The 20,662-nt window shown below is 41.3% G+C and overlaps 2 protein-coding genes across 11 annotated transcripts in view; one reads left to right on the forward strand and one right to left on the reverse strand.

Moving 5' to 3' along the window:
• LOC115434234 (striatin-like) overlaps positions 1-5,304 on the forward strand; it is a 58,025-nt gene extending 52,721 nt beyond the window's left edge. For all 3 annotated transcript variants that reach the window (XM_030156066.1, XM_030156067.1, XM_030156069.1), the window contains 4 exons: positions 1,136-1,303; positions 1,386-1,526; positions 3,091-3,279; positions 4,137-5,304. In XM_030156066.1, the coding sequence (XP_030011926.1) occupies positions 1,136-1,303; positions 1,386-1,526; positions 3,091-3,279; positions 4,137-4,306 (668 nt within the window). In that variant the 3' untranslated portion in view covers positions 4,307-5,304. The remainder of the gene's footprint in view (positions 1-1,135; positions 1,304-1,385; positions 1,527-3,090; positions 3,280-4,136) is intronic.
• A 1,060-nt stretch (positions 5,305-6,364) lies between these two features.
• vit (vitrin) overlaps positions 6,365-20,662 on the reverse strand; it is an 83,689-nt gene continuing 69,391 nt past the window's right edge. For 7 of the 8 annotated variants that reach the window (XM_030155931.1, XM_030155933.1, XM_030155930.1 and 4 more), the window contains 7 exons: positions 20,558-20,605; positions 20,079-20,144; positions 18,226-18,373; positions 18,034-18,137; positions 14,797-15,023; positions 12,370-12,883; positions 8,959-9,137 (listed from right to left, as the gene is read on the reverse strand). In XM_030155931.1, the coding sequence (XP_030011791.1) occupies positions 8,959-9,137; positions 12,370-12,883; positions 14,797-15,023; positions 18,034-18,137; positions 18,226-18,373; positions 20,079-20,144; positions 20,558-20,605 (1,286 nt within the window). Of the gene's footprint in view, positions 9,138-12,369; positions 12,884-14,796; positions 15,024-18,033; positions 18,138-18,225; positions 18,374-20,078; positions 20,145-20,557; positions 20,606-20,662 lie in introns of all 8 variants that reach the window. The other variant, XM_030155926.1, reaches the window with a different exon arrangement.

The raw sequence follows: 20,662 nt of genomic DNA on the forward strand, positions 1-20,662 counted from the left end.
TGTCCTTTTATATAATATAATAATAATATAGTTTAATGGTACTATATATAATATTAATTTCACAGTATTATATATAGTATTATTTTCACAGTATTATATATAGTGTTATTTTCACAGTATTATATATAGTATTATTTTCACAGTATTATATATAGTGTTATTTTCACAGTATTATATATAGTGTTATTTTCACAGTATTATATATAGTGTTATTTTCACAGTATTATATATAGTATTATTTTCACAGTATTATATATAGTGTTATTTTCACAGTGTTATTTTCACAGTATTATATATAGTGTTATTTTCACAGTATTATATATAGTGTTATTTTCACAGTATTATATATAGTATTATTTTCACAGTATTATATATAGTGTTATTTTCACAGTATTATATATAGTGTTATTTTCACAGTGTTATTTTCACAGTATTATATATAGTGTTATTTTCACAGTATTATATATAGTGTTATTTTCACAGTATTATATATAGTGTTATTTTCACAGTATTATATATAGTGTTATTTTCACAGTATTATATATAGTATTATTTTCACAGTATTATATATAGTATTATTTTCACAGTATTATATATAGTGTTATTTTCACAGTATTATATATAGTATTATTTTCACAGTATTATATATAGTATTATTTTCACAGTATTATATATAGTGTTATTTTTACAGTATTATATATAGTATTATTTTCACAGTATTATATATAGTATTATTTTCACAGTATTATATATAGTGTTATTTTCACAGTATTATATATAGTGTTATTTTCACAGTATTATATATAGTATTATTTTCACAGTATTATATATAGTGTTATTTTCACAGTATTATATATAGTATTATTTTCACAGTATTATATATAGTATTATTTTCACAGTATTATATATAGTGTTATTTTCACAGTATTATATATAGTGTTATTTTCACAGTATTATATATAGTATTATTTTCACAGTATTATATATAGTGTTATTTTCACAGTATTATATATAGTATTATTTTCACAGTATTATATATAGTGTTATTTTACTTTTACTTCCTGGTCTGTGTTTGTGGTTTTCCCTCTAACCCGGTCCTGTTTCCTGTTTCCTGTTTTGCTGGTTCTGGTTCCAGACCCGTCGGTCCTTCGTGGACCTCTGTGTGGACACACAGACTCGGTCTGGGGTCTGGTCTATAGCTCCGCCCACCAGCGCCTCCTGTCGTGCTCGGCCGATGGGACCGTGAGGCTGTGGGACGCCAACAACTCCTCCCCCGCCCTCGCCGTGTTCAACGAAAACAAAAGTATGACTCCGCCCCCCTCCCCCTCCAGGTCTGGTTTGGGTTCCGTAGACTCATGGTCCATGTTTGTGTGTTTCTGATCCAGAACTGGGTGCGCCGTCCTCTGTGGACCTGGTCTGCAGTGACCCCGCCCACCTGGTGGCGTCCTTCACCACGGGACAGATCGGACTGTTCAACATGGAGACGCGTCAGCTGGTCCTGAGTCTGGAGTCCAGTCCAGAGTCCGGTAGGTTTGGACCAAAACCAGGACCAGGGTGAGGAGTCCTGGTCCCGGTCCCAGTCCTGGTCTGACATTACTGTTGAAGGTGCTGCAGACTTTCATGACCAGTTCCTCCTCAGATCTGTCCATCCTCAGCCGTGTCCTCAGTGTCCTGAACCTGTTGGTCTGTCTGTCAGGCCTCAGCTGAGTCTCTTACTTTATGGTGAACACTTTTAGTTCCTTCCACCACAAACAAACCGTGTGTTTTCAAACTGAGCCGGGAGGGAACTGGGCATCTGAGGAATTTTGTCGCAACATGCATTGTGGGAAGTGGAGCTCCGGCCGTTTCCTCGTCGTGTTTCTTGGGGCTGCTGATGCCAGGTGGAGCTCCGCTTCCTCCGCTTCCCTCCAGCCGTTTCCACGTTTCAGCCGTTTCCGTGTTGTGTTTGTTTCATCCATATAAAATCATACGGTGTCACTGCCGCTGTCAGGCGGCTGCACGAACCTCCCTTTACCCACAATGCACACGGCGACAAAATTCCACAGATGCCCAGTTCCCTCCCAGCTCAGTTTGTAAACACACGGTTTGTTTCTGGTGGATGGAACTAAAAGTGTTCAGAGAGGGAGGAGATCCAGCTGAGGACTGACAGACAGACCAACAGGTTCATGACACTGAGGACGGACAGACCTGAGGAGGAACTGGTGACCAGTCTCCAGCACCTTTAAATATATTGGATAAGTTCTGTAGACTTTCATTTAGACAGTTACTATTATTTAAATAGTTACTATGTGTAATTATACATCAGTTTTAATCTGTTGGTTATCTGTTATTGACATTCTGAAGTCTCTAAACAGATGTTATTGTTTCATTAAAGCAGTCAGTCGTGTTCTGTTTTTATAAATGTCAAGTGTTGGTGGGATTTAAGACGTTTTCTTCTTCACTCCTTTTTGAGCAGAACTTATTGAATTTATTTTATTACTAGTTCACATGACAATTACTATATTGTCTGGATCACCTTTATTTATTAATGTATCTGCTCTGATATTAGTTCCTTTTACACATAAAATGTTTTTTTTCTTCTGCTCGAAACAAATGAATGAACCAGTGGACCTAAAATACACCAAACATTTAATAACAGACAGAATATTAGTGTAATTACACAGATTTATATGAAGACATTTAATTTTCTTCATCTTTGTTCATGTTATTCACATTTTTTTTCTGACAGGATAGTTTATAAATGTAAATAGTTTTATGTAATTTAACTTTATTGCACTAAAACAAACTGGTTTTATTTAGTTTTTTTTTTCAGTTTGACTCTGTACTGACACCCAGTGGCAGCAGAAGGACATTACATGATAATAAACCATCAGTGAAACTCAGACTTTATTCTAGTTTCTATATTAGTGTTTCAACAATAATAATAATAATAATAATAATAATAATAATAATGTTTATTTCTACAGTTTTACAGAAGAAACTGATAAAAAAAAAAAACAGTAAAATTCAGAATTAGAATTAAATAATGTTGAACCCAGTGTGTTTTTGTGTGTTCTAACCTCCGGTCCGGTCCGGTCTGTGTGGGTCCAGGTTCTCCGTGTCAGATCAATAAGGTTCTGAGTCACCCCACGCTGCCCATCACCATCACGGCGCAGGACGACCGCCACATCAAGTTCTACGACAACGCCAGCGGAAAGCTGATCCACGCCATGGTGGCCCACCTGGACGCCGTCACCAGCCTGGCCGTGGACCCCAACGGACTCTACCTCATGTCAGGAAGTAAGTCTCCTCTGGGCCTGGACCAGGTCTGCACCGGTCCGCTAGGAACCGCTAAAACAGGGCTGTCAAACATACGGCCCGTGGACCTGAACCGGCCGCCAGAGGGTCCGACCCGGTCCACGAAAGAAAGTGACCCTGAACATGTTCCCAATAAAAGGAGGATTCAGGTTCCACATGTGGACCCACATGTGGACCCAGGTCCAGATGATCTAAAAACCTGTAGAACGATACCAGAATAATCCAGAAATAAAGACAAATACAAACTATTATTTATGATTTAGTGGAAAACAGTCAAATAACATCATCAACATGTTTAGAATTAAAAACCATCCATGAAAAAACACGAATATGAGATTTATTCAGAAAAGTAAGTGGAATTTAAATAATATTATGTTATAAACACATCGTACAGATACAGTGGATTTACAACAAACATTTAATAACAGACAGAATATTATTAAAATTATACTGGTTTATATGAAGACATTTGAGGTTTTTAATGGTTATTTACATCATTTATATTTCACTAAATTCTGGACGTTTCAGTCCATTATTGGATTTAAGTCCGAGTTCGTACGTTTGTAGTGACGTAGAATCGAACTTCCTGTTTTTGTCAAAACTCCAGTTGTTCAGTTTTCTTCATTATTTTAACTCGATTTTTGCGTTCAGTGTAAGTTTTCTTCATTATTTTCCTCAGGGTTGGTTTGATTTTGTTCGACTCTAGTGTCGACGGACTCAAACTTCCTGTTTTTGTTTCAGCTCCTGTCATTGTTTCACCTGTCAGATCTTGGGTTGGTGTAATCGGACTCCGTGGTTGGTGGTTGTTGCTGTCCGTTAACCTTCCGTCTGGTCCTCAGGTCACGACTGCTCCATCCGTCTGTGGAACCTGGACAGTAAAACCTGCATCCAGGAGTTCACCGCCCACAGGAAGAAGTTCGACGAGTCCATCCACGACGTGGCCTTCCACCCGTCCAAATGCTACATCGCCAGCGCCGGCGCGGACGCCCTCGCCAAGGTGTTCGTATGACGCGGAGCCGCGGCGTGTCTCCCCGCAGCCCCGCCCTCTGACTCCGCCTCCCATGATCAGGGACCAATAGAGACACAGGAAGGGGCGGGCCCTCGGGCACCTCACGCGGCCCACCGGTTTCCTGTTGTACCGGAACACGACGTAGCCTCAGCGGAACAGGGTCGGCGCGCGGCCGGTCAGGAGGCGGTCCGGTCCCCGTCGTCCATCCAGGCAGGCCTGGGTGTCTCCGCCCCCTCCTCCAGAACCGACAGTTTAACCCCGCCCCCACGCTCGGGGGTTCAGGACTAATGGAGCGGAGAGTCGAGCTTTCGCCGTCTTCTACTCCAATCCCTCGGACAGAACCCTGGGGTACAGGAGGCCCCTCCCCCTGCTCCTGACTCCTCCCCCTCCTGACTCTGCTTGCTGGCCTGCCTTTCTTTTCCTTTTTAAACACTTATTGACAAATGTGCCTTTGGTTGAAAAAGGTCTGAACGTGTTGTTTTATGGATTTGTTTCGGGAAACGGGAACGCGGAGGCGGAGCTTTTGTCACCATGTTGTCGATTTTAACATCGGATGTAAAATTACAAATGCTTATAATAAACAGAAGTATATATTCAGTCTTAAGGCGTGGCTGAGCGTGGCTTTGATGCTCCTCCCTCTTTTAGCGCCGGTGTCATGACCCAGACCGTTCGGATCATAAACTGTAAACTGGGACCGACCCGGTTCTCCGTCAGGTCCTCGGGGTCCGGTTTCATCAGAATCCTCCGGTCTGGGCGGAGTCGACAGCGGAGGCGGCGTTCGCAGCCGCGTGGACGCTCCAGTCGATGTGATGTCATGTCCGGTGTTTAGCGAGAGGTTAGCACGGCGCCGTGGGAGTCGCCGCCGCCATCGTCCTGCGGTTCTGACCGACTGAACAGACGAGTGGAGCCGACGCCCACCAGTCCAGCTTCAATGAGCCATTTTCAGTCACTGGTTTCTATATGAAATGTTCCAAATAAAACCTGCTGTCAAATGTGAAGCGTCTCCATGTCGATCATTTCTTCAAATCAAACCGTTTGGATTATTTCTACGATGGATCCAGATGTTATCGGAGATTTAATAACTGACATTATCAATACTTTAAAAGGTTTATTATTCTTTTTCTCATTATTATTATTATTATTATTATTATTATTATTTAAGAAAATAACCAATAGTCTGATTGTACGAGTTTTTAGCAAATGAGGAAAAATAAACAATTAGAAAATTAGTTAAAAAGTAAAATAATAAGTTAATGATTAATAGATTTTTACTGATTACATCTCCAACCACTAACTCCCCCTTTTTGCATTAATCAGTAACTATTGATCAGTCTGATTTGTTTTTATTGATGAACATGTTCTGATTGAAGCTCATTTGGATCAGAACCAGAACTGGATCCTGGACAACTTACGCCTTTTTTTTCTTCTCATTTTTCATTTCATGGATCATTTATTTAAATTTTTGGTACATTTCTTTTTCTTACTTGAAATTTTGTTGCTTTTTTAATTAATAAATGTACGACTTTATTGTTGGCTCTTTTTTTTTAGTTTAGGAGAATTTTCCCATTTTTGCTTTTTTTTTTTGGTAGAAATTCTTGAGAATTTATTTGTGGCTCATTTTTTTTAAAAATTTGACAATTTTGTTCAATCATTTTATTTATATTTGGCTTGTTTTTTTATCATTTATGATGAGCCAAAAATTAACATCACTTTTGTTCATCCTTTCATTTTTCTTATTCATTTTTTTTCTGCATCAAACACCAGAACATTTGATGACGAACTCCTCGTCCACATCCATAAATGTCTTCATATCTTATTTCAGACATTTTGACTTTAGTCCGATTCGAACTCAGGTGTAAACGTTCCTGAACATTTGCTGAAATGAACTCAGCAGAAGTTTAAGGAGAAAAACCCAAACATGTTGGAGGTCGACCGCTTTAATGTTCAGTTCTGGTTCTTTTACCTGTTGAACAAATAAAGTAAAACTTCCAGTTTTTACTGTGACATGAAAATAAAAGTGTTTAAACTCAGAAGAACAGAACCAGTCCAACGGCCACGTTAACGTCTCTTCATTTTCTTTATTTTATTAAAAATTGCAAAAAAAAAAAAAAAAATATTGATCAATATCTGAACATAATTAGCGAAAGGCTTTAATATGTATATGTACAAACAGGTCAAAACAGGGAGAAAATTATAAATACTTAGTCGACAAAACCGAGAAACGGCCGCTGTGTTCGAAACAACCGAGACGAAAAGAAACGAGAAGCAGCTTCACGTCAGACGACGACTTTAACAGGACGAAAACGGACGCACCACGGATTCAACAGACGCACCACGGCTTTAACGGTTCCGTTCACTCTGAATCTAAAACAGTAGAATCTGAACGTTTATCATGAAGGCCCCAAAAATGAACAAAATCTTAAAATATTTGATCATTTTGTTTCTTTTTGGCTCATTTTTTAAATTTATGAGAATTTTTTGCTTAATTATGATCAAGTATTTGAGAATTTTGTTCATTTTTTGTTCGTTTTTCTGTACTTTCTTGAAATGTTGCTCATCTTTTCCTTATATTTATCTATTTTGGATCATTTTTAGCAATTTTGTCCGCTCCGTTGGTAATTTTATTCATTTTTGGTTTGTTTTTCTCATTTATGATGAATGAGCCAAAAATAAACATTTTCTTAATTTATGATAATTCAATTTTTTGTTATTTTTTCTTTGTTCTTCATTTTCATGATTTTGTTCATTTTTGACTTTTTATTTAAATTCATGATGAATAACTGAAAAAAAAAAAAAAAAAAAAAAATCTTTGATAATTGTTTCTTTTTGGCTGATCTTTTCCAACTCATGAGAATTTTGTCCATTTCTGCATAATTTTGGTAACATTTTGTACATTTTTCTTAAACATTTTTGTTTTGTTCATTGTTTGCTAATGGAATTGTTTTGAATTTGTGCGACATTGAGATGAAGATAACTTATTTAAATTGATCCTTAAATTGTGAGCATGAGTCGTTGAATCGTTTCTTTTCCGTCTAAATCGTCCAAATAAATCGTCATCGACTAAAAACCTCCTCCTTCGTTCGTCGCGTCGGTTGAACTTCATTTCAGCCACGTTCGTAAAAACAGAATCAGCACCGACAAAAGTCTCTGAGGAACTCGGACGCTGAACAAACCTCCGACAAAGATCCGAAGAACCGACGCCTCAGAACCAACCGGAAGAACCGCGACGAGTTTAGAAAGTTAAGCTGAAGAGGAAGTGCTAGGCATGCGTTAATCTACGTTAAGGTGGATTTAAGGTGGTCTGAAACAACTGGAAAAGCACCGAACCAGACGCCGCCGTTTCCCGTCAGCACCGTTTGGGCCGAGTCCCGGTTCGATAACGCTACGTTCACACTGCAGCTAAAACCGGCCCAAACCGGACTGTTTACCACTCAGATCCGACCCGGTCCAGTTCCAGGTCTGGTCCTAAACCAGATCCGATGAGACCTCAGTCTGAACCGTCATGACGACAACGTTCAAGGTGGAGGCGGGACCTGGAAGGATCCATATTTTATTGAAATTTCTGATAAATCTGTTCATTTTTCACTCGTTTTTCTTCACCTTTGGCTCGTTTTCTACTTTTAATAATTTAGGACTTTTATGTTTTATTCATACTTACATTTTCTGCATTTAGTCCATTTTTACTCATTTTTCCTTTTTTTCTTCCTCATTGGTTCTTAAAAAATGTGATAGTTTTGTTCATTTTTAGCTCATTTGTCTTATAATTGATCATAAATGAGCCAAAAATGAACAAAACTATCTCAAATTTTAAGAATCAATGAGATTTTTTTTTCTTTCTTTTCATTTTTGCTCATTTTTCTTCAATTTGATATTTGTTTAAAAAAAAAAAAAAGGTACAATAATTTTGTTCATTTTTGGCTTGTTTTTCATCTAACTTCTGATAAATGAGCAAAAACAAAAAAAAAAAAAAGGAAAAAAACCCAAAATGTTTTTAAAAAGAATATTTTCTTTACATATTTGATTTTGTAGAGAATTTCTGTCCTCATTTATTCTTAAAAGTTCAGATAGTTTAATTTTTTTGGCTCATTTGTCATGAACTGTACGACGAAGAAAACTGTCACAAATTTTAAGAATAAATGAGGGGGAAAAAAATAACATTTTCTTGATTTCTGACAATTTTGTTAATTTTTGGCCCATTTTTGATCATTTCATTGAAAATTTTGTAAATTTTTTGGGTTGTTTTTCTTATAATTTATGATAAATGAGACAAAATTAACAAAACTATCACAACAAGAATGAGCCAAAGATGAACAAAATGTCCTTAAAATGTAGTTGTATCTTTTCATCGAGGTTTACAGAATTGAAATGCAACAAACTGGAGGAAGCAGGACCTGGTGAGATCCAGATTTACTTCTGTAAACAAAATACAATATAATATAATATAATATAATAAATATAATTACGTTTCCATTATAATGGGAACATTCAGAAACAAATCTGAGTTGAGCCTAAAAACCTTCAGTGTGAACGCAGCGTTTAAGTGTTTAGTCCGACCCCCCCGTCCTCAACCCCCCCCCTCCCTCAAAGATGAGCACCAACACCACGGCTCCAGAGTGTCCACGCCTCCACGCCGTCTCCACGCCGCCGCCGCCTCAGTTCCGCGGCTGCGAGTTGAATTCCTGGCAGATGTTCTGGATGATCTTGGGGACGAACTTGTACAAGTTGTCGAACTCGTCCACGAAGAACGAGTGTTCCTTATCGGGGTCGGTGGCGATGTACTCCAGCTCGTCCTGCGCCGCCCACGCGATGCCGATGGAGTAGGCGATGACACCTGGAGGCGGGACGCCAAACCGACACGACAACATCAGGGTTATTTATATGAAACACATTTAAAAACCACACAAAGATTTGAATAAAATACATGAAACTGAAGAAAACCTCTTGATTTTTACGTCTGAACTTTTATTGTTTTTAAAGTCGTTTGTTCCATTTTTACTCATTGGCTCAAAAAGTCGTCAGAGGAGATTTTTCATTTTATGACATTTCCTTAAATCAGAAATTAATCAATAAAAAGTATTAATTTGAGCTGCACCGACAGCTCAGATACTGTCACATGTTCCATCAGTAAATATTGATCATTGATTAGATTCATTTTTTTAAAATAATGAACACGTTCTGATTGAACCGTTTACGTCAACATCATTTCTCTTCATTTTATTGAAAATTTTGCTAATTTTTGGCAAATATTTTTGTTACTTTGTTGAAATTTGGTTCATCTTTTAGTCACTCTTCTATATTTAATTTTATTTCAGCAAATTTCTCATCATTGTGTTGATAATTTTGTTTGTTCCGCTTTCATGTTTGTCTGTGTAGGAGGTGGGCTGGATCCAACATCTCATTTTTGATCAATACTGAGAAGCTGTGTGTGATTTCTTTGAATGATGAAGGAGTAAAAAATCCTTTCAACTCCACACAAACGGTTTTCTTCGTTGCCTCGCACACCGACGTTAAAAACCGTCTTTTATGAACTGGTCGTTTGGAGCAGACAAACCTGCCGGACAGGGAACGATCACTTCCACAGACAAACAGGATGGAAACAGCGCAGGTTTCCTGTCCTTTGTCTCCTGTTAACACCAGGTCTTTACTGTCGTCGGAAACAGAGTTTTTTGCTGGATGGACGTGGAACTGATCTGCCACACGACACAGACAGCATCCAAACAAACGCATTAGTTCGAATTTTACTGAAGTTTTCTGATGTGATGGTGGATCACCAACGTATGGAACCAACACTTGAAAACACAGGAGGTTATATAGAGGGTATGTTTATCTAATGTATGTGTATGTGTGTGTGTGTGTGTGTGTGTGTGTGTGTGTGTGTGTGTGTGTGTGTATATACAGTACAGGCCAAAAGTTTGGACACACCTTCTCATTCTTTGCATTTTCTTTATTTTCATGACTATTTTCATTGTAGATTCTCACTGAAGGCATCAAAACTATGAATGAACACATGTGGAATTATGTACTTAACAAAAAAGTGTGAAATAACTGAAAACATCTCTTATATTCTAGTTTCTTCAAAGTAGCCACCCTTAGCTCTGATGACTGCCTTGCACACTCTTGCCATTCTCTTGATGAGCTTCCAGAGGTAGTCACCTGAAATGGTTTCCTAACAGTCTTGAAGAAGTTCCCACAGATGCTTAGCACTTGTTGGCCCTTTTGCCTTCACTCTGCGGTCCAGCTCACCCCAAACCATCTCGATTGGGTTCAGGTCCGGTGACTGTGGAGGCCAGGTCATCTGGCGCAGCACTCCGTCACTCTCCTTCTTGGTCAGATATCCCTCACACAGCCTGGAGGTGTGTTTGGGGTCATTGTCCTGTTGAAACATAAATGATGGTCCAACTAAACGCAAACCGGCATGTCACTGCAGGATGCTGTGGTAGCCATGCTGATTCAGGTTGCCTTCAATCTTGAATAAATCCCCAACAGCGTCACCAGCAAAGCACCCCCACACCATCACACCTCCCCCTCCATGCTTCACGGTGGGAACCAGGCATGTAGCATCCATCCGTTCACCTTTTCTGTGTCGCACAAAGACATGGCGGTTGGATCCAAAGATCTGAAATTTGGACTCATCAGACCAAAGCACAGATTTCCACTGGTCTAATGTCCATTCCTTGGGTTTCTTGGCCCAAATAAATCTCTTGTGTTTGTTGCCTCTCCTTAGCAGTGGTTTCCTAGCAGCTGTTTGACCATGAAGGCCTGATTCACGCAGTCTCCTCTGAACAGTTGTTGTAGAGATGTGTCTGCTGCTAGAGCTCTGTGTGGTATTCATCTGGTCTCTAATCTGAGCTGCTGTTAATTTGCGATTTCTGAGGCTGGTGACTCAGATGAACTTATCTTCAGCATCAGAGGTGACTCTTGGTCTTCCTTTCCTGGGGCGGTCCTCATGTGAGCCAGTTTCGTTGGAGCGCTTGATGGTTTTTGTGACTGCACTTGGGGACACATTCAAAGTTTTTGAAATTTTCTAGACTGACTGACCTTCATTTCTTAAAGTAATGATGGCCACTCGTTTGTCTTTACTGAGCTGATTGGTTCTCGCCATAATATGCATTCTAACAGTTGTCCAATAGGGCTGTCAGCTGTGCATCAACCTGACTTCTGCACAACACAACTGATGGTCCCAACCCCATCAATAAGGCAAGAAATTCCACTAAGTAACCCTGACAAGGCACACCTATGAAGTGGAAACCATTTCAGGTGACTACCTCTGGAAGCTCATCAAGAGAATGCCAAGGGTGTGCAAGGCAGTCATCAGAGCTAAGGGTGGATACTTTGAAGAAACTAGAATATAAGAGATGTTTTCAGTTATTTCACACTTTTTTGTTAAGTACATAATTCCACATGTGTTCATTCATAGTTTTGATGCCTTCAGTGAGAATCTACAATGAAAATAGTCATGAAAATAAAGAAAATGCGAAGAATGAGAAGGTGTGTCCAAACTTTTGGCCTGTACTGTATGTATCTAATGTATGTGTGTATGTATGTGTGTGTGTGTGTGTATGTATGTGTGTGTACTGTATGTGTGTGTGTGTGTGTGTGTGTGTGTATGTATGTGTGTGTGTGTGTGTGTGTGTATGTGTGTGTGTGTACTGTATGTGTGTGTGTGTGTGTGTGTGTGTGTATATGTATGTGTGTGTGTGTGTGTGTATGTGTGTGTACTGTATGTGTGTGTGTGTGTGTATGTATGTGTGTGTACTGTATGTGTGTGTGTATGTATGTGTGTGTATATGTATGTGTGTGTGTGTGTGTATGTATCTAATGTATGAATGGATGGATGTATATGTATGTATGAATTAATGTATGTATGTATTTTATTTGCCCGCCCCATCTATCAGATTCCCACCCCCTCCTCACCTTGGCCCCGCCCCATCTATCAGATTCCCACCCCCTCCTCACCTTGGCCCCGCCCCATCTATCAGATTCCCACCCCCTCCTCAACTTGGCCCCGCCCCATCTATCAGATTCCCACCACCTCCTCACCTTGGCTCCGCCCCCCTCCTCACCTTGACGGTGCACGGCGAGCGCCGGCGCCCTGACGTCGTCGTAGGAGCGTCCGTCCGTGATGACGATCATGATCTTGCGTTTGTTGGGTTTGGATTTGCTGAAGAGCTGCTCGGCGGCGTAGGTGATGGCGGCGCCGGTGCTGGTGCCGCCGCTCCAGTAGTTGATGCGTTTGATGGCGTTGAGAAGCTCCGCCTTGTTGTTGTACTGGCCGAAGGCGAACTCCAGCCGCTGCTCGTACGTGTACTGCACCGCCCCCACGCGGGTGTCCGTGTCCGAGATCTCGAACTCCCGCGTCACGTTGGCGACGAACTGCAGAACGGTGCGGAAGTTTCCGGTCCCGACGCTGCTGGAGCCGTCGATCACGAAGGCGATGTCGTTGGCGTTGAGGCAGGTTTTACTGCAGACGAGGCGGTCGGTGTCGCACACGCGCTTCACTAGAGGATGCACCGCCTTCCGGAGCGCGAACCAGCTGGCCACCGGCAACGAGAAGAAGCCGTTGGTCCGACAGACGGCCTGGGGGCGGAGACAACGCACGGCCAATTAGAACAGGCGCTGGGGTCACATGGGTAACAGCAGCGCCACATCTGAACCGTGACCTTTGACCTCACATTTGACCTTTGACCTCACATTTGTACCTTTAAACAGGTTCAATAAGTAGAATTAATTCTAATAAATTAAACAGGTTTTTAATGAATTTGATCATGTTGTTGATTATCTTCTGCATTTTGTTCATTTTGCACATTTTAATGATAATTTTTGTGATTATTTTATTCATTTGCTTTATTTTTCCTCATCATTGTATTAATTATATTGAATTAATCAGTTTTGATTATTATTTTATTCACTTATTCATTTTCTTAAAGTGGATCAAATACGCCTTCATTATGACTATTTCCCTCTTTTTATTATTTTATTCATTTTCTTGATTATTCTCTTCATTTTGTTTGTTATTTTATTGTTTATTAATCTTCAGTATCTTTTCATTTTTGCTATTTTTCATCATTTTCACCATTTTTCCGTTATTTTATTCATTATTGTATTCATTTTTGTTCATTACTTTAATCACTTTTTTCATTTTGTTCCTTTAGTTTTTTTCTCTCAATTTTTGCTCATTTTGATTATTTCCCCAATTTTTTACTTTTGCCATTTTTAAAATTATTTTATTCGTTTGCTTCATTATTCTCTTCATTATTGTATTCCTTTTTGTTCATTATTTCATCCACTTTTTTCATTTTCTTTCAGTGGATCAAACACGGCTTCATACACAGACGTTCAGTCTTAAAAATGAAAACAGCTGCTTTCGTTAAAGACGGATTGAACGTTTTTAAATAACTGAGTTTATTCCTGTTTGTTACTGGTTAGATCCTCAGACCTGTGACATCACCAGACCTGTGACATCACCAGACCTGTGACATCATAAGACCTGTGACATCACCAGACATGTAACATCAGACCTGTGACATCACCAGATCAGACCTGTGACATCATCAGGTCTGTGACATCACCAGACCTGTGACATCATCAGACCTGTGACATCACCAGACCCTTGAAATCACCAGACCCGTGACATCATCAGACCTGTGACATCACCAGACCCGTGACATCATCAGACCCGTGACATCATCAGACCCGTGACATCATCAGACCCATGACATCACCAGACCTGACATCCCCAGACCCGTGACATCACCAGACCTGTGACATCATCAGAAATGACATCACCAGACCTGTGACATCATCAGACCTGTGACATCATCAGACCCGTGACATCGCCAGACCTGTGACATCATCAGACCCGTGACATCATCAGACATGTGACATCACCAGACCCGTGACATCATCAGACCTGTGACATCACCAGACCCGTGACATCATCAGACCCATGACATCACCTGACCTGACATCCCCAGACCCGTGACATCACCAGACCCGTGACATCATCAGAAATGACATCACCAGACCCGTGACATCACCAGACCCGTGACATCATCAGACATGTGACATCATCAGACCTGTGACATCGCCAGACCTGTGACATCATCAGACCCATGACATCACCAGACCCGTGACATCACCAGACCAGTGACATCATCAGAAATGACATCACCAGACCTGTGACATCATCAGACCTGTGACATCATCAGAAATGACATCACCAGACCCGTGACATCACCAGACCCGTGACATCACCAGACCCGTGACATCATCAGACCTGTGACATCACCAGACCTGTGACATCACCAGACCTGTGACATCATCAGACCTGTGACATCATCAGAAATGACATCCCCAGACCCGTGACATCACCAGACCTGTGACATCACCAGACCTGTGACATCATCAGACCTGTGACATCATCAGAAATGACATCACCAGACCCGTGACATCATCAGGTTAAAGGTGTAGTTTTTTTTTTTTTTCTCCACCTTGTCCACATAGTTGACCTCCACCAGGTTCTGCTTCTCGCTCTCGTCCGGACCCTCGATGGTCACAAAGAAGATGTTGATGCCAGATTCGCGGGCCAGTCTGGACGCCTCCTCCACCTTGTCCGTGGGCCAGCCGTCCACCAGCACCACCGCCACGTTGGGAGCCCCGCCCCTGTTCCCGTTGGCGTCGCTGAAGTACTGTTTATTAATGAAGGAGAGGGCCTTCCCTGAGTGGACAGAAGGAAAAGAAGGACAGTTAAAGAGGAGGGAGGAGAAAGTACACACAGAAAAGTACTAATACACACTGGAGAAACAGTATAGTACCAGTAAAAGTACTCGTCCCCTCAGATTTCTATAAAATGTGTGAGTTTTTTGTCTTGTTTTTGTTCGTTCGTCCAGTTGGAATAAATTTCCATCAGTTTGTCATTTGGAAAAGTTCAGTCCTTCAAAATAAGATCTAGAATATGTAGAAAACTGGATGAACTGAAGTTATTATAGGATGTTTTCAACCTCTATTTAAACTGTCACCTGTGCCCCTTAAAGCTCTACCTACCGATGTGGCATTTCTCACGCACTTAGTAAAAGTTTGAACATGAACAACCCGCCTCCCTCCAAAGCCCCGCCCCCTTTTCTCTGCCTGAGCTCTGAGGCTCCTCCTACTCTCATCTGATGCGCGATGGAAACAGAGGAGGAAGCAGAGGTGGAGGTCCGGTCCGTTTTGGCGTGTCCGTGGACCCCTCCCTCAGTAATCAGATACATCATCCACCTGCCGCGGGCCCACGGCTCCTGTTCCATCAGTAGACCTGTTCCATCAGTAGACCTGTTCCATCAGTAGACCTGGTCTATCAGTAGACCTGGTCTGTGCAGTACTGGGTCGGGGTCTTCACTGCAGTGCCCAGGGGATGGGTGCGCGCACTGTGAACGCGCGGCCTCCGCGAATTTTCCGTGGACATTTGAGGTTTCATAGTCCATACAATTATCATCCTACATCATCTTACATGTGTGACACCATGTACATGTACCTGTATGAGTCCCACCGTCAGAAAAGCTGAGCTTTATGCAGACCTGTTCAGTCCAGTACAGCTGACTTCCGGACTTTTATCTCCATCCTTCATTCATCAGACTCCCGTTTCTTCCCCTCAGTTGTCGTTTCTGTTCATAAATCTGTTTTTTCCTTCCACATGTGCATGTCAGTTCTATCCATACACATCCTAGACAGTAGACTGTGGTCAGTGGTCAGTAGACTGTGGTCAGTGGTCAGTAGACTGTGGTCAGTGACAGGAGAAGCAGCGCCAGTGAAGCATCAGATTCAGAGGAACACATGTCGGATGTGAGACGGAGATAATGGATCGGATGCTGAACGGCACTAATGGATGATTGACAGGAGGCTCAGTCAGGTTCGGCCAATTATTTCATTCGGACTGACTAAAATGATTGGTCAGACTTTTATTAGAAATATATGAGAATTAAACATTTTTGAGTTTCAATGCCTGGTGGATTTCTTTTACATTTTAGTTTGACACACACTTATTAGGAGCATTTTAAGATGACAAAAGAAAAGTGTAAAAATGCCACATCATACGGTATAGCTTTAATGGGGAATCGAATAAAAAGGCTTTAGTATGTGTCCAAAAATGGTCATTTCAGATATGACCAACATGACCACTTGGATGGAGCTGGACTTGAACCCAGAACCTTCCACTTGAACTCCATCAGTTCAGACCACTGCACCACCCTGTCTGTCTACAGCAGCCCTTCCATGTATTTGTCAGATGTTTTGAACCTGTACATGAACGGTGACCATGGGCCTCCAATGGAAGAGAGGTAAGTGTTCAAAAATGGTCATTTGCTCCAAACCTTTGAGAATGCACATTTCATGCACAAAGAGGGGTACGCACAGAGGGGGGAGGGCCAAATGGCAGTTGAGTTTGATTGACATATCACCGTTCAATCATTTCGATGGGTTGGTTAAAATGATTGGATGTTGTTTTTTTCAGTCCTGTCTGTTCCACAGGTGAACACAGTTTTTTATTTTTGTGTTAGAGCATTTAATTAAGTGGTTGTAATTAGGGTGTGAAGGAGGTTTTAAGGAAGAGTGAGAAATGCTCCAGGAAAACATCTCCTACCCCACCTTTAACCTCTGTCCTCTTCCATCCTTTCTGCTCACTACAGGAACCACAGGGGGAACGGCCAATCACAGAAGCCTCATGGACCACCCCCCCCCACCCCCCCACCCCCCCCCACCCCCCCACCCCCCCCCAACCAGGCTCCCTGGGTTCTTCCTTTTATCGATGGCTCCCAGTGCTCCACACCTCCGCTCTCCAACACTAACAACACTATTTGTACCACAATGCAGATTTAGTCTAGTCATAAAGGCCCAAAGCCAGCGCCGCCCACCCCCCCACCCCCCAGGATGGAAAAAACCACCACGTTCTGGTCAGAGTCGAAGAAAAACAACAGGACTGTAATTTACACAAAGGCAGATTTAGGTTTAACTCCATCCACTGAAGTGAAACTGAGAGAAAAGACTGATAACGAAAGAAGCCTTCAGACTGCACTGAGGACACAAGGACCCACAGGGTACAAGTACTAATACACACTGAAGAAGTACTAATACAGACTGTACAAGTACTGCAGTACCAATAAGAGTACTAATACAGACTGCAGAAGTACTCCTGTACCAGTAAAAGTACTAATACAGACTGTAAAAGTACTGCAGTACCAGTACTAACACAGACTAGTACCAGTACCAGTAAAAGTACTTCTTGATCCTTTCCTCTTTGACTACTATAGTACCAGTAAAAGTACTAATACAGACTGTAGAAGTACTATGGTACCAGTAAAAGTACTAACAGATACTGTAGAAGTTCTCCTGTACCAGTAAAAGTAATGTGTCTTGGTCCTGTCCTTGTGTCCACTCACCTACGCTGGACAGTCCTGTCCTTGTGTCCACTCACCTACGTTGGACAGTCCTGTCCTTGTGTCCACTCACCTACGTTGGACAGTCCTGTCCTTGTGTCCACTCACCTACGCTGGACAGTCCTGTCCTTGTGTCCACTCACCTACGTTGGACAGTCCTGTCCTTGTGTCCACTCACCTACGCTGGACAGTCCTGTCCTTGTGTCCACTCACCTACGCTGGACAGTCCTGTCCTTGTGTCCACTCACCTACGTTGGACAGTCCTGTCCTTGTGTCCACTCACCTACGCTGGACAGTCCTGTCCTTGTGTCCACTCACCTACGTTGGACAGTCCTCCCTTCTGGATGATCTTGTCCACTCCAGCCCTCATGTCTCTGGACGTGGTGAAGGACTTCAGGCTGATCTCTGTCACCGGTTCGTCTCTTCACACACAAACACACCGTCCAATCAGAGTGGGGTTTGGTCATTTGTAATTGTGTCCGCGCCCACCGTGGGACACGCCCACCTTACCCGTACTGGATGACGCCCATCATGGGCCCGGCCACGCCCACGTTGATGGCCTGGGCCACCTCGGCCAGGAAGTCCTTCTGGATCTTAAAGCGGCGTTTCCCGATGCTCCAGCTGCCGTCCATGAGGAAGACCAGGTCCACTTTACAGTCTGTGGACGGGGGGGCAGGACCAGTTAACCCTTTAAGGACTCACACCACAGCAGGACTACAGGGGTTTATTTATGTGGTTTATGTCAGAAACATGTCAGAAAATGTTTTTTTTTTTTACTTTTGCAGCTTTTTTCAGGAAGAACTTTCAATATCTGTCCATTATTGATCATTAGTAATAAATGATTAAAACAGTGGGTTATAATAAAAAAAAATTTAAAAAAACTGGCTTGAATTTTTAACATATTTATTATGAAAAACAACTGTAAATGTTCATAATGAAAGTTTATGAGTGTATAGAAATAAACTTTCTACTATTTTCCATGTGTTCATCCATTTGAGTTTGTCTAGATCATTGTGTGTCCATGTTCTTCTTATTTTTAGTTCTGAACAAAAATAATCATGTATATGAACCAGTGTTGGTGTGACATATGACAGGATTAAAGGGTTAAAAATGACAGTTATTGAGTATTTGGTGTTTTGTTTATGGCTCAATTTGATGAAATAGCAAAAATTGTAAAAAAAAAAAAAAAAAAAAAAAAACTGTGTGAAAACTCACACTACAACGTGACCACAGTTCTTTATTTATGTGGTTTATGGAATAAAAGTGTCAGAATAATGTCTTTTTTTGGTCAATTCTTTTGCACCTTTTTTCAGGAAGAACTTAACTTTCAATATGTGTCCATTAATTATCAATATTATATGAAATAAATGATAAAAACAGTGGGTTATAATGATTTTAAAAAACTGATTTGAATTTTTAACACATTTATTATGAAAAACAAATGTAAATGTTCATAATGAAATTTTATGAGTTTATAGAAATAAACTTTCTACTATTTTCCATGTGCTGATCCACTTGAGTTTGTCTAGATTGGGGGTGTCAAACTCAGATCCTCGAGGGCCGGTATCCTGCATGTTTTCGATGTTGCCCTCTTCCAGCACACCTGATGGTCGTTATCAGGCTTCTGCAGAGCTTGCTGATAGGCTTATCATTTGAATCAGATGTGTCAGAAGAGGGAAACGTCGAAAACATGCAGGATACAGGCTCTCGAGGATCTGAGTTTGACACCCCTGGTCTACATGATTGTGTGTCCATGTTCTTTTTCTTATTTTTAGTTCTTTATGGTCATTTTTATTAGAGGTAGACCGATTTTGAAAGCCGATATTTGATCAGTAGTAAAAATGTCATCAGATATTTGATCAGGCACCTGTATGGGCAGCACCTGAAGTTCAATAAATGTTAAACCAGTACCATGTGTACCTGTATTCATTATTTCATTTATATTGCTGCATAAAAATCTTAATTATCTGAGTGTTTCAATTGTATTTTACGGTCAATGTGCTTTAAAAAACCCCAAACCAAATCGGCCTTAAATATGAGCCTCAAAAAATTGGCTGTAGATATCGACCATCAGCTGACCAAATTTTAAAAAATCAACATCGGCCTTAGAAAAACCTGCATCGGTCCGCCTCCAATTTTTATCCTCTGTCTCAAAAAATAATAATGTATATGAACCAATGTTGGTGTTGATCATGAACATATGACAGAAGGAAAAAAAAATAGTAATCCAGTATTTATGTAGAAAAATAAATAAATAAATAAATAGTAATCCAATTTTTCGGTAGAATATGTCTGATGAATAGATGATGTGGTGATATTTCACATGTGCTTTGTGTCTTTAATATAACATGTGACAGACGTACTGGGGTCTCCTTGTGAAACCGGGTCTGGGATTCTGGGAACCGGTTCCTGTTCCCTCACATTGAAACCTGAAAATCAACAAACAAGAACGTTTGAAAGAGTTCAGACGATAAACAGCACATGAAGAACAACAGGACAGGTCTGTGGGTTCTAGGTTTGTGGTTTGTGGGTTGGTGGGTTCTAGGTCTGTGGGTTCTAGGTTTGTGGGTTGTAGGTGTGTGGGTTGTGGGTTTGTGGGTTCTAGGTCTGGGTTCTAGGTTTGTGGGTTTGTGGGTTGTGGGTTTGTGGGTTCTAGGTGTGTGGGTTCTAGGTTTGTGGGTTGTAGGTGTGTGGGTTGTGGGTTTGTGGGTTCTAGGTCTGGGTTCTGGGTTTGTGGGTTTGTGGGTTCTACGTGTGTCGGTTGTGGGTTTGTGGGTTGTGGGTTTGTGGGTTCTGGGTTTGTGGGATCTGGGTTTATGGGTTCCTGGTGCTGTGGACTCACCTGATTCGTAGACGTTGGCCTCAGGTTTCCAGGCGTCGACAGGTTCCACTGCAGAGAAGAACACAGAACGTTCAGACACAACATGAAAAACAAAACTCTGAGAAA

The sequence above is a fragment of the Sphaeramia orbicularis genome, chromosome 15 (assembly GCF_902148855.1).
Source record: "Sphaeramia orbicularis chromosome 15, fSphaOr1.1, whole genome shotgun sequence".
Taxonomy (NCBI): Eukaryota; Metazoa; Chordata; class Actinopteri; order Kurtiformes; family Apogonidae; genus Sphaeramia; species Sphaeramia orbicularis.